Consider the following 13,848-nt stretch of genomic DNA (forward strand, 5'->3'; position numbering starts at 1 on the left):
CTAAGCTTGAAAATTATCTAATCTTTTTTAATTTTCAATTTTCAAGGACTTTGTCTTCACACATGGACAAGCACTTGCTTTCAATATCATGTTTAACATTTTTTATGTTTTTATTTCAGTCATCTTGAAAACATGCTAGTAAACATGCAAACATATTGTAAAGGTTTAAAATTTGGGGTGTGTACATATATATACCAACAGAGTTATGAATTATGTATATCCTGAGCCTATATAAATTAGATTTTGAAGAACAAGCATCATGGGACTCAGGCAGGTCATCGTAAGAGATTCCATGTGAAATGCAAAAACTACCTTGAATAAATTATCCATAAGTTAACATTCTCATTAGAATGACATATTTATTATTTCTGGGTTTGTGACGTTCCTTTAATGTACTTTGACTAACTGTTCTAACAGCACATTAAAAAACCATTTCAGGCCTTTTTCCCCCCGTTGGAATTAGCAAACTTTATTTACCTTTGAACTAAAATAATTTAAAATAATATAACATTAAAAACAATCACCCACTTCCCAATGCAGAATACCATTTTCTTCTGCCCAGAAACGTTTAATTAAAGCAGAATATAACTTCGGTAATTATTTTTGCACAGAATGACTCTAAAATTAATACTCAATTGTAAGACTGTTTAAAAATTGGGAGACTGACAATTCAAACAATCTTAAATGCCTTGTTTACGTGATGAAAAGGAGTGATCCTTTAATTCCCTCACACACATTAAACTGATTTCACGGACTTTCTGTACTGGTGTTTAACAGAGTCAAGTGCTTGAGGTTACATAAAATAAACAATCTTGAGATCTTATTGCAAATGTTTGCAATTTATGATGTAAACTGATTTGTGAAAAAATAACAGGATCTCATGTCGCTGAAGCCAAAAAGGCATTTTTCAGAAATCAAAATAGTTCCGAAATTTGAGCATTGCATTATGCTAAAGCATTACCATCTGAGGATCTAAAAAGTTATAAATCTGAGGAAAAACTCAAAATAGATATTTATCAGTTCAGTTTCAGCAAAGGCCTTCAATCTTACGGACCGCTTGTGTCACAGAGTCCTTAACACCAATGATGTCTTGAATAATCTCTTTAAGTCACTTTTCCCCAATCTGGGATTTTGTAGCTCGAGAAGGCTGTGAACACCCTGAAACATTTGGGGGGGGGGAGGCGAAATTTTTATTTATTATTTATTACGACTATTGAGTTTCGATCCAAACCAGTGCATGTTGGGCCTCACTTGAATTTAAAGTGAAGATTTCCTTGGCCCCTTTCTCAGCGCGGCTCCGGGAGGTCAGGGTTTGGAACCTCTTGTTCACACCCGCGGGCCTGCCGGGAGTCTGGGCCGCTGCGCTCGCACAGCCGGTCCTGCGGGCGCGGGAGGCGGGACCGACGGCCTGGCCCCTCCAGCCGGGCACGGCGGCCTTGGCCCCGCCGAGTCTGGGGAGCGCGGGCGCGGCAGGAGGCGAGGCGCCGCGGGGCCCCCAGGCCGCGGAGCTCACGCCGCGCCGGCCGCCCGGGACGCGGGCCTTCCCCACGCGGCTTGGGGGCCTCGACGGCCCCGCGCCCGCCGCCGCGCCGGGAGCCTTGCGGGCCGCGCGCCGCGCCTCCCTCGACCTCGGGCCTCTCGGAGCGCAGCTGCGGGCGCAGCCTAGGCCCCGGCCCCGCCGCCGCCTCCCGGGCCGAGCTCTCCCGCGCCCTGTGCCTCCCCCGGGGTGCCCGCGGAGCGTCCGAGCGGCCAGCGGGGCTGGCTCGGGGCGGGGGCTTGGAGGCCGCCCGTGGGACCCCCAGCCCCGCGCCGACGGGAGGCCCCCGGGCCGGGGCCCAGGCAGCTGCGCGCTGTGAAGCTCGGGCCGCCCGTCAGGTCGGCTGGAGCCCCGCCAGCCCCGAGCGCGGACGACGGCCCCCCGCCTGCTGGGCCGCCGGGAGCGCCGCGACACCGCACCCCGTGTACGCGGAGGCGCAGCGCCGAGCGCCGGCTCGCCCGGGGAAGGTTCGTCGGAGGGGTCGCCTCCTCTACACGTCCTCCAGCCCAAGGGGCCCCAGGGGATACTCAGGAAACTCTCCATCTTCGAGGAGGGCGCCCCCATCCCCAGAGCCCGCGCGGGCAGGGAAGGTCCTGTCCTGGGCCCGGCCAGGGCTGCGTCTCCGCGGTCTCTACCCACCCCGAAACAGGCAGCGCCTGGGGGCTTGACCCGTGGGATTTCTTCCTGGAGAAGGGGGCAAGAGGAGGAGGGAGGGAGGGGCTCCTCGGGATTCTGAGGATCACTATGACCTGGCTTTTCCTAAACACGGTCCAGGCTTCTACCTTTACCTAAATTTAACCAACGCATTAGCTGCTTCCCAAAGCGCTAAACTGCAGTGGGAAGTGGGAGATCCGCCCTCTCCAGCGCCCCAGGCCCCCTCCGCGGCTCTCGACCCACTCCCCAACCATCATCGCCTGCCCGACTCCGGGGAGGGTCGGGGACCTGGAACCGAGAGTCTGTCGTCCGCAATTAACCCAGGTGGATTTTGCACCGCTTGATGCCGCTTTCATTCCTCCCTAAAAAGTCCCCCAAGTAAACTTCAAGAGTGAAAGCGCACCAAATGAAGAACGAGAGTCCGTCCTGGGGAAGGGAGGGTTATTCTATTCTATGTTATTTTACGTATTATCCGTTCCTTTACTGATTTGGTATAAAACCTATCCGGTTTCTGTGCAGGTGGATAAAATGGGGGGATGAAAGTTTCGCTCTGCGCTAACGACCGCCACAGAGCCACCATTCTCACGGCCCTTAGCGGCACGTAGGAGCAGAGGCAAGCGCTTTCCCAAGTTGGTATATTGGAAAGACACATTCATCAAAAAGGAAGACGGAAAGATTATCCCGGATAGTTTAATAGTAACAGGAACAAAGACGACGCGAACCTCATCAAATGAAACAATACTATTTTCATTCAATTGATCGCAAAGTGTCTTCAATTAATAACTTGGCACTTATTTAAAAGGTTTAACAAAGGTGAAACCAAAACATTTTGTACCGACAACACGTCATGAAATAACAGCATCTTCTTTGTTTAAAATAACTTAATACACTAGAAAAAATATGGCAAATATAAATAATTTTGTTTTCATGGAGAACAAATAGTTACAAAGCTCAACCGCATAGCAAAGTTCAGTTAAAAGAGCTTTTCCTCTTTCTTGTAAATTAGAAGGGAAAAAAAAACAACTAAGGAGGCTTTCTAGAGAATTGGGATACAGATTGCTTAGTCCAGGGTACCCCAGTTTAAATAGCTACATGAATTGAAACAATTACTTGAATATACACCTTTGTGAAATAAAATGCAAATGTTGAAAGTCAACCATCAGTTCACACATTTTAGCCAAAATAAACTTTGTGTGTATCAACATATTTTACACAAACCTAGTGCCTGTATCTAGCTGGGTGTTGTTTAAGGTGTGACAGGATAGAGAGGGGGAAATAAAGTACGGTCCTCAAAGAGGACTTCAGGAAATCAGCAAGAGGGAACTCAAGGAAGGGGCAAGGGGGGGGACTAACACTGAGCGCCTACTATGTATGTGTCAGGCCCGGAGTGAGGCGCTGTACCTTCATTATTTCATTGGGTCTTCTTGTTTTCTTTTTCCTTTCCCCACATTTTCTGCCCGCCTCAGTTTTCTTGGGATAATCAGTGTAAATTTTTTCCCCTCCGATTTTGTTCTTTTGTCACCCAGGATCAAAGACAGGGCAAAAATATATATAGATACATATCAATTTCCAGATGCTTTTCGTGGTGTTTTTCGTACTGGAGATGAAAATGGAGTAAGTGCATGTGAATAAAGCGGGGAGGGGGGAGACACCATCAACGGAATACAAGTAACATGCAACCCGGAATTTACTGTCAGCAGTCTGGACAGTTCGGCCATAATTTCTCAGCGAAATCATTGTCTGTGGTATCACTTTTTTGTGTTAATAGCATTTTTTTCTCTCCTCGTTTTTATACTGTCTTCCCTCTTCTTGCTCTTCCATACATGGTGGCTTTTAACTCAAAGCATCTGATTCAACGTAAAAGGAGGCCCGCCTCTCTTATCAAATTTCTTGTATTAAAGTGAACTTCGCAGAAAAAGATCAGTTTCAAAACCTGTGAACTTCCCAGCTGCCCACTTTTTTTCATCTTAATTCTTTAAATAAGTATACCTCTTCTTTCTGTTTTGCCTTCTTAGCCCATTAAAAAAAAACATACGCTCTAAGTTGGTACCTCTTCCCCCTTCTCTTGAGATTCATCCAGGTTATTTTTCCATATTGTTAAATGTATAAAATACTTTACTTTCTAAAATTTGTTTTTGTTCCTTGGTTCTATCTCCGATTTCAGCTTCTGTCAAATAGCAGTAAGAAATAAGTTCCCTTTCTCTTTCTCTCTCTGGTTCGCTTTTCTACTTTTTTTTTTTTTTTTGCTCATTTTTTATTAACAGGATTTTTATTTCTATGCCGGAGTCCATCGTTGCAGCTTTGCCGTCGGCCACATTCCGCTGTCCCAGCACTCCCTTGTCCAGTCTCTCTCCAGACTTCCCCAAACCCGCCCCTACAAAGCCGAATTCTAGGGCCTCGGGTAGGTGAATGGTCAGGAGCCACGGAGCTGGTGCGCCTCGTGGGATCCCGGGTCCCGCGCAGAGTCCCGCCCTCCGAGTCCGGGATGCCGAAGGGGGCAAGGGGCGATCAGCGGGCGGAAAGAGGCTCGGTCCGGAGGTCCGGAGAGGGTAAAGGAGAAGCAGCGGGGCGCGGAGGGCGTGCAGGGGGCGTGCCACGGTGGAAGCGCGACCTTTGCGCTGGCGTTGGCGTCACAGACCCAAGGCGGCCGCGTGCTTTTTGGCTTTCAGTCTGAGATCGGCGATGCTGGAGTTCTTGCTGGTGGTCTTCGCGGCAGCGGCAGCAGCCACGACAGAGGCAGCCGAGGCCGAGTCCGCGGCCAACGTGGCGAGCGGCAGTCCGAAGGGCGGCGCCGGGAACATCATGTAGGGCGCGTGCGCGGCCAGGTGCGGGTGCAGGTGGTGGTGCGCGTGCGCCACGGCGCTGTCCAGCTGCAGCTGCGCCTGAACCTGAAAGGACAAGGGCGTCACGTTGCAATGACTATCCTAGGGTGACAACAGAATAGAAACAGAACATTAACGGCGTCCAGCTTGGCTCGGGGAAGGCTGGGGCAGGGGATGGGAAAGGGACGTTTGGCTGACCTTCTCAGTCTGTTACTGAATCTGGGGCGCCACAGGGATACTCCAGTGCCCCTGAGTCTCTGCAACTTAATCAGCACAGCTTATCTGCCTGGGTCCTGGGGGCTCCCGTCTGCTGGAATGCGGCCGCCCCCTCGGGAGCTGGGCCCATCAGAAAGACACACTGCTATTGCGCTAAAATATCACCCTCCTCAAAATAACGATGGTGTATTGGAAAGACGGGGCAAAGGCCCTTCCCCTCCTCTCTGGATGCTGTCATACACTCTCACCCCACTACTAAAGCACTGAAGTTCCAACAAGCAAACTACAAAACTTTTTCATGTCACTTGGGAAGTTACTGCATCTTCATCACAATTGTTAGTACTTCTAACCTTTACTGCTATAAGAACTAACTGAGAATCTTGTTCAAATGCAGACTTTGATTCAGAAGGTCTAGGTGGGGGCCTGAGATTCTGCATTTCTAACAATCTCCCAGGTGCTGCAGGCCTGCAGATCACCTCCTGAGTAGTAAGGGTCTCCTTTTAAGATCCCTCTCTCTCTTTCTCCAGTCATTCTCTCTTGTTTCAAAAACCTAGCGTCAGGATACCAGAGTCCTGTGGTGCCAAGAGAGCTAAGAGCTCCCTAACACTAACCCTCAATACTTGGGCACACTCAGGGGTCTCCCCAGTCCAGGACACTGGGAACTGAGAGCTAATTCATGACTTCACAGTCCTACCAAGTAGGGGTCCTGCTGCGGATGGGGAAGGTCAAGCACTGGTTGGGAAAGAGTTGCGCCCTTAGGCTTGGAAAGCAGGGAGTTCAGAGCACTGGGATTTCCCAGGATTAAATCATTGCTGCAGGCTGTGCTTTTAAAATGTAGTCTTAAAAGTCTCTTTATGGCTAAGAAAGGCATTGCAGAGGCAGGAGACCCTGGGAAGACCCAGGCTTCTCTCTCTCCTAGAGATGAAGCTTTGTTTACAGGGACAGCTCTAGAAAATCAAGTCCGAGTTGGGCATACTTAATTATTTATTTATTTATTTATTTTCTGTCCGAGACATTTAACATGACTAAGATATAGAAAATACCTAGAAACATATTTAGAGAGTTGCCTTAGAAACAGTTTAGGACTAACTTCCGTATTGGATCTGACAAAATTTTAATCAAAAGGCTTTTCCTTCCTCTCCCCAAGCACAATCTTTCGTGCACCTTTAAAGGACTGGTTGCTGCCCTCAGGCCTCTGCGTGTTTCCCATGAGGACAGAAAGGACTAGGCATGCAGGGAGCAGGTCCACTACATCATCTCAACATTGATTTTCCAACTGCATAGACACCAACATTGGGGTTCAGAGAGAGGGGGTACTCAACAGTTCAGGTAAACATCCAGGACTTTATACAGTTAAAAACAGGTTGAAACTGGGCTGTACTTGCCTGCTGAAATGGCATCCTTAAAGCACCTACATTGACATAGGGTGCGACTCTACATGCTTCAAATTGGCTGGCAGCTCCTATGAGGACACCTGTAAAAAGTAGGGGAACAAAACACAATAATGTGAGGTTGATATTTCCAGCATTGTTTTCCAGGGTTTCAAATGGTACCGAGATAGAACTAATTCCTTTGGAATTGGACTGTTAACTTCCTAAACTGCTGCCGTAATTAAAATAAATGTAATTTACTCCCAAACTTTAAGACTTTCATTAGCTGTCTTCAGAGCAGATTTTTAAATATGGTTATCTCTGAGAAGTTTTTTTGTCTTTGTAATGACAATAGTCCCCAATTCTCTCTTTGCTTAAAATACCAAATGTCCTTTGTCTGAGAAGCCTACCTTTGTGAAGTTGATTTTCTTGTTTTCTACATTTAGCTCTTCGATTTTGAAACCAAACCTACAAATCAGAGACAAAAAATAAAACCTAGATGCTATGACTCAAAAACTTTTAAAACTTACAGTGAAAAAAGAGTAATGTTTAGGTAAGGATTGGGAGATATAGCAAGCAATCTTTGAACTATATAGAATAGTCTCAATTTCCAGAGTTAAAAATGTAAACAAATGACAAAAATAGATTTCATAGACTTTTGCAAGATAAATTGTTTTTTGATAAATTACTGCTAGTCCTGGTTTCATCTTTCCACATTAGCGTCCCTAAGGCCTGAAACTCTCCCTGATACCTGATACCAAAGTGATCGCGGGTTTAGACGTTTGCCCAGTAAGACCTGAGAAGAATGTGCTCATTAATAGCCTGTAATATTAATTAGCTTCATCTTCAAGAAAAAGCAAACACCAAAGCAAATAGTGACTCTGTTTTTTTTCTGGGGGGTGGGAATAAGAATGGGGGAAGAGGTAATTAGTGTCATAAAAGCCTCTCTACAAAGAAGTTTAGAATTTCTCTGTTCCTCTGTGCAGCAGAGTGTAACACAGTAGCAGAATAATTGTGCTATTATCATGATAATCTAATTTGCTTCTATAGAAAAAGCCACTGCTTGCAGTTACAGAAGCATCCAGAAAATAGCTCAAAAATTTAAATAAAAGTGTGAAAAAATAAAGACCAGCAATAAAGTTCGCTTCTTATGAGAGAAAGGGAACAACATTCTGTGAAAGGGAGGTGGGGGATAAATCAAGTAACTCCTGGATTCTATCTTTTCCCAGACAGTACTTTCTTAAATAAACTTGCCAACTTTTAGAGGCGGTATGACAGATTTTTAAAAATTCAAATAAAGCTTGTTTTTATACTCCAATAATACAGCATTATGTTCCAATAATACAGCATATTGACTGATTCACAAACTAATGTATTTAAAAACCCCATGAAAGTAAAATATTGCTTCAGAGCTTTTTCTTGTTTTTGAAAGCAAGTGTCATAGTCAATGTAAATCTTTAAAAGTTCCCCTGCCATTTAGTATAATAGAAGGGTAGATTTCATGCCAGGGTGGCATTCTTTGTGTAACTCAAATGGCCTGAGGCTTCTTGCCTCTTTTTTCCTGGAGAAAAGTTGGAACTGAGATACTAATGCTCACAACTGTAATAATTATCATCATGTCTTTAAGGGGCTGTGAGCCTCTAGAGATCTCAGTACACACAGAGCAAAGCAGGAGAGGCTTAAAAAGGAAGGCTCTGCTGTTGACACTGTGATGACCAAGGCAGCCTATTATTACTTTTCCCATTCAACGTGTCTGCTCTGTTTTTGTCCTGATCCTATTACAAGATGTGGGGAAGCCCCATAAGAATTGCATAGTTTGCTGCAGATGGTGGTCTCTACGATCGGAGACCCAGGGAGTATCTGTTACAGTGATACTTTGTAACAGCTGCAGATGTTCAGGCCTAAAACTGCTCCATGTGTTCAAACAAATAATGACCATCATTTTCTCCTATTTTATTATTTGAGCGGAAATACAATTTGGAACATTTAAATTTGTTCTCCATAAAGAAGGAGGATATGTATGCACGTTCGTATATAATTTTTCACCTTACATGCCCCTAAAGCCTACTTTTGCCATTACATTCACCTCTACAACCAGTGAGAAAATCTGCTCCAATTCTAACTTCAATGGCACTTGCTGGGGGTTAGACTTTGGAAATGTCAATATTAAGATATGTGAGTTGTTTTAAAATCAAGTTTCTGTGGTTCAGTTTCCCCGCCTTGATTAAATGAGGGAACAAAGAGCGACCAAAATGCATTTCTTTCTCTGATGCTTCACACAGTTTGAGATCTACCGCTAAGGACAGACTGTAAATTTCTGCACTTAACAGTTGCTAATTTTCTTTATAGTCTGTACCTCTATAAACCTAATTGGCATATCCTCTCAGCAAACCTAGACCCCAGAGCAGACCCTCAAGGAAACCCAAGTCGGGTGAACAAATATTCCTTGTAACTTTTAGGGCATCCAGAAGATAAAACATTTTCTGTGCGATTTTTTTTTTTAAGGCTTATAAAAGTAGGCCCATTAGGATTAAACCACATTAAAGGCATCATGAGGCGAGGGGTCTGTGGTTTATAGAAACTCTGGGAGCAAGCCCAGCACAGCTTTCTTCTGCTGGAAACATATGTTGGGACGGGGAAAGAAGGGGATGGGGGGGGGGGTGCTATAAGACTAAGATTTACTTTGGAAAATAAGACCTCTAGCAAAGATATCCCTTTCCTTCTCACCTCACTCTAGACACTCGAACCCGCACACCCTTGGTATGTGTCCCCTAAGCCGTCTCTCCAACCCCAGGAGCGCCCCTCCCCCTCTCCCTGGGCCCAGCCTCAACCTCCTCACAGCCTGGTACCTGCACTCGGGCCTCAGACAGCCCCAGCCGTTGGCTCAGTTCCTCGCGCATAAAGGCGTCCGGGTAGTGGGTCTCATCAAAAAGCCTCTCCAGCTCGTTGAGTTGTTCCAGGGTGAAATTGGTCCGACTTCGCCTCTGCTTGATTTTGGTCTGGCCTTCATCCTCCATCCCTTTCGCATCCTCTTTTCGATCTTTCAGCTCCGGGGACACTGAAGGGGTCACCACGAACAGGGCCACACGTACGTCCACACGAGCACACAGCAACACATACACACACGTGGACAAAAACAACACAGCAAATCCCGTTACCAGATTTGTCTCAAGAAGGATGGAGGACCCTGCCCCTTCCCGGAGTTCCTGTCCGGTCCCTCACCCTGTCCCGAGGAAGAGGATCCCGGAAATGCGCAAAAATCAACTCTGGGTAGGCGCCCCAGGGCAAGGTGGGCATTCACCCACCCATTCCCTCCGCAACTGTGGCCTCAACTCACCTCCTCACCATCCACCCTCCATCCCCTGCGAACACCAAATCCGTTCCACTCCGGCTCTCTCACACTCACTCTCGCCCACGCACGCACAGAAATCAAAAGCGCCGCGCCCCGCTGGTCACAGGACGCGCTGGGGGCAGAAGGGCGCGGCGAGGCCACACACTGGCTTCTCACACTGGCCATTCCCAGACAGCTAGACCGTTTCCAGCCCAGCTCTGGCCGCCGCTGGCTCTCTGTTTCTCTCAAAGTTGTGGGCTAATTCGGAAACAATTGGGTCGAAGGGGCGCAGCGGGAGAACAAGACCCAGGTGCTGCGCGGCGCTGGGAGCACTATCCTCCGGCGCTCGGTGCCAACGGGGGCTCCAGCCAAATCCCCAGGATGGCCCGTGGGCGGCCAGGCAGTCCCCGTCCCCCCTGGCGGACCCAGGTCGCCTAAGCACAGGCGCCCACGCCATGTTGGCGGCCTGGAGGGCTCGCCGCCCACGCCGGCCAGAAGGCGAGAGCCCGAAAACCAGCTTCCAGTGGCCCGCGAAACAGACCGTTGCCTCCTTCTCCCTCCCCGTTGGAAAGGCAGACTCGACCCTAAACGCTCAAACCCACAGAGATCAACAGGTTCAAGCGGAACATTCGCGATCCTCGGTTTCTATTGGTTGTTCACAGCCTTTTCATGCACCCAGCCGCTCGGATGTTTAATAAAATATGCATTTTCCTGCTCTGGGTTTGCACACATCCGTTGCTACTTTCCTGTCCTTCCTTCTCCTACCTTCAAAAACAGGAGCTCTGCGAGCGTGAGTATACAGAGACACCCGAGGGATATGGATATATATATTTAGCTCAAGGAGCAGTAATGGGGAGCCTGTATCAACAGAAGCTGCTCTCTGGAAGCTTCATCCTCTGCTCCTGAGTCGGAGACTTGGGTTTTTAAGGTGTCAAAGCCGCGTTTGGATAGTCGAGGCTGTTTGCACTTCCTCCCAGCCCAGGATCCAGATCAGCATAGGTGTTAAAAATCAATTCCGGAAAAGCTGGCCTGCAGAGAAGTTAATACTTGCCCTGAGCTTGGAAATCAACAGTCCCAGGACTGTGTCTGCCCGGGGTTCAGACTCTAACCTCGCGGTCCGGCATGCTGGTGTACCCAGGGCCTGAAGCTGCGACTCACGCTCGAGAGGCTGCACTGGGCTGCCTGACAGTTCTGCCATCATTTTCCAAATTTAAGAGGACCTGCTGCCGGGTCCAGGGAAAGAAGAGCTCTAGATCTCAGCCCGGCCTGGCATTGTAGCTACGGTGATCCTAAGTGTTGCCCGCATTTTTAGTCTCAGAGTTCGTTTTGTGGACATTTGCACTTCCTCCGGGGAGGAAGTGGGTAACATTCGAGCAAACATTTAGAGCCGGGTTAACAGGAAAATATTTCCACTGGTACCGTAATGAAATTTAAATACGAAAGCACACCCTTCAGATTCTGCCAAAGGGGTGAGAAGGCTTTGTCTATTTCGTGTCGCCCACAGTACATGCCTCTCAAACTTTTGGGGCTTCAAAGAGGAAGATGTCCACATTTCAAGTTGATTCATAGAATTAATACAATCTTTATTTCGCCCCCAAATTTCCCTATTGGCCTAAAGAAGAACGGATCGTGTTATAAACAACTTAATTGCTTGCTTAAATATGTGATTCCACGCATGTCACATATTTTCTTAATTGGAAAAATATGGCAGCGCACCAGTTACTGCAGGCACCAAGTGCCAAATTAATTTTATTGTTAAACTCCTTTGAATTGGTACAGGACGCTCCACCATTTAGATAAAACCTTTTCCTAACACTTTTCTGGCACCAAAGGATTTTCCCCCTACAAAACCAGAGTACCTGACGATGCGAAGCAGTAACGGAATTGTGTAAATATCGAAAAATAAACCCAAAAAAGGAGCCTAACGCGTCTCCTGAGAGAAACAGCGTAGCCCGGACGTTGGCCTGCCTTGGCCTCATTCTACCTTCATAGCTCAAAGAGAAAGGGAAGTTTGGGACCCCAAGATCCAGGGATCCAGGGTCTTCGCGGAGTTCGAGTGGCTCTTAGCGGGCGGCCTGAAACCCTGGGGCGACCTGGGGCTGAAATCCCAGTCAATCCATCCATCAATCTCTCTCCTTCCTCTCTCAGGCCTAGAAAAGGGGCTCCCGCGAAATCGGCGCGAGACGCTAACCGCAGTCGCGTCTCCTGGCCCAGCCACTGGCAGCACCCCTGCCAGCAGCCAGCCCCGAGAACTTCCCCATCCGCCCGCGGGCCGTCTGGGCTGCGGGCCGATCCTCCGGCTGATGAAAATGCGTTTCGGTGGAGTGGGAATAGCCGGAGCATCTGAGAAGGATGCGCACAAACCCCACGCGCTCCCCCTCCCCCCACACACCCGGACCCCACCCACGACCGTGCACACCACCGGACTCCCACCCCTCCATCACCACTCTAGCTCCCAAAGCTGGGATCCGGGGGCCCTCTGCGCGTGCCGTCCCCAACCCCGCCGGGCCTCGGGGTCCTCTCCCGCCAGAGGAGTTGGGAAGGCGGGAAGGGGAACCGCGGCCGGGGGTCAGGCCGTTACCCTCGGTAAGCCGCGGGCTGCCCGGCTCCCTGCTTCTCTCGGCGGCGCCCATGTCCAGCTCCCGGACGGGAGAGCGCCCTCCTCCAGCTCCTCCGCCTGCTCCTCCTCCTCCTGCACCTCCTCCGCCTCCTCCGCCTCCGCTTCCTCCGCCTCCTCCGCCGCCGCCGCCTCCGCCGGCCGCCCGGACTGCCGGGCTGCTGCGGTCGTCGCGGCAGGGCTCCGCGCAGCCGGTCGGTTCCTTGGCCCCGCGCAGAGGCCCGCTCTCCAGCACCTCCCGGTACGTGATCGCCTCCTTCTTCTCCTTCACTTTCTGGTCAAAAGACTTGGAGACGAACGCCGTAAGTTCTTCCATCGCCGCCGATGTCCGTCAGCCCCGCGCTCAACCTCTCCCAGCCGAGCCCCGCTCTTTTTTTTCCTTCTTCTTTTTTTACTGCTCCAGCCCCCCCAATAATAACACATCAATGGGGTAGGGGGTGGGGGAGGAGAGGGAGGAGGAGGAAGAAGAAGAAGAAGAAAAAGAAGAGAAGAGAGAAGAAAGAGGAGGAGAAGTAGAAGGAGAAAAAGAAGTAAGAGGACAAGGAGGAGGAGGACAAGGAGGAGGAGGACGAGGAGGAGGAGGAAGAAGAGGGAAGGGGCGGGGGCCGCCGGAGGGAAATGGGAACTGATGCTTCCCTGTCCGAGTGCGCTTGTTCAATGTTAAGATCTTTGACAATTCTTCCTGCGGAGAGTTCAGATCTGATAGCAACGCTGCGCTTGAAGTCTCACTATTTATACTTCGCAAAGGCGGCCCCTTGTTCTGAGTAAATTACCTCCCCTTCGCAACTCGGAGGGAGCCCCTTCCCGGGAAGCACCCCCCCACTACCTGGGGGAAGGGGAGGGGGGGCTGGGGTGGGGGTGCGGGGAAGAGAGAGAGGGAGAGGGAAAGAGAAAGAGAGAGAGGGAAAGAGAAAGAGAGAGAGAGAGACTGAGATTGATTAAGGCTGGAGTCCAGGCAGGCTGGGGCTGGAGTGGGAGGGCAGCGAAGGGGGACGGGAGGGGGCGGGAAGAGGAGGCAGGTCCCCGGCTGTCCGGGTTTTCAGATAGCCCCGGCCGCCTGCGCTCTTGGCCATTAATCCAGGCTTGACAAGAATCCCTAATTAATTTAATTAGGCGTGGATTTTGCGTTGGTGTCACGACTTAGTTAAACACTGGGGATCTGGACCTACTCTGCCGGGGCGTGGCCAAGAGGAAACTGACAAGTGCGCGGCTCCTGGAGTCAGCCGGTTATCCAGACTCCGCAACGACCCCACATCCTCTCCCCGCGTCGGCGTGCGGCGCAACTGCTCGGCCCCGCATTG

General features: G+C 49.5%; 1 protein-coding gene across 2 annotated transcripts; it reads right to left on the bottom strand.

Annotated features, from left to right (window-relative positions):
• Window positions 1-2,865: 2,865 nt before the first annotated feature.
• SHOX2 (SHOX homeobox 2) lies at window positions 2,866-13,483 on the bottom strand. 2 transcript variants are annotated; one of them, XM_070582968.1, is made up of 5 exons: window positions 12,512-13,483; window positions 9,449-9,657; window positions 7,010-7,067; window positions 6,615-6,703; window positions 2,866-5,079 (listed from the first exon to the last, which is right to left on the bottom strand). In XM_070582968.1, exons 1-5 carry the CDS (start codon window positions 12,861-12,863, stop codon window positions 4,822-4,824), a joined length of 966 nt encoding a protein of 321 aa, XP_070439069.1. In that variant the 5' UTR covers window positions 12,864-13,483; the 3' UTR covers window positions 2,866-4,821. The 2 variants fall into 2 exon arrangements, with proteins under 2 accessions (XP_070439069.1, XP_070439068.1); XM_070582967.1 differs by having other exon boundaries at window positions 2,866-5,115.
• Between the last annotated feature and the right edge of the window lie 365 nt (window positions 13,484-13,848).

The sequence above is a fragment of the Equus przewalskii genome, chromosome 18 (genome assembly GCF_037783145.1).
Source record: "Equus przewalskii isolate Varuska chromosome 18, EquPr2, whole genome shotgun sequence".
Taxonomy (NCBI): domain Eukaryota; kingdom Metazoa; phylum Chordata; class Mammalia; order Perissodactyla; family Equidae; genus Equus; species Equus przewalskii.

What these genes read in the sequence shown, in the direction of transcription:
- SHOX2 (XM_070582967.1), bottom strand. Translation starts at nt 12,863, where the DNA reads ATGGAAGAACTTACGGCGTTCGTCTCCAAGTCTTTTGACCAGAAAGTG. An exon ending in TGTCTGAGGCCCGAGTGCAG is followed by an intron (nt 7,068 to 9,448) that starts GTACCAGGCTGT and finishes TCTGATTTGTAG; the next exon opens with GTTTGGTTTCAAAATCGAAG. An exon ending in AGAAAATCAACTTCACAAAG is followed by an intron (nt 6,704 to 7,009) that starts GTAGGCTTCTCA and finishes TACTTTTTACAG; the next exon opens with GTGTCCTCATAGGAGCTGCC.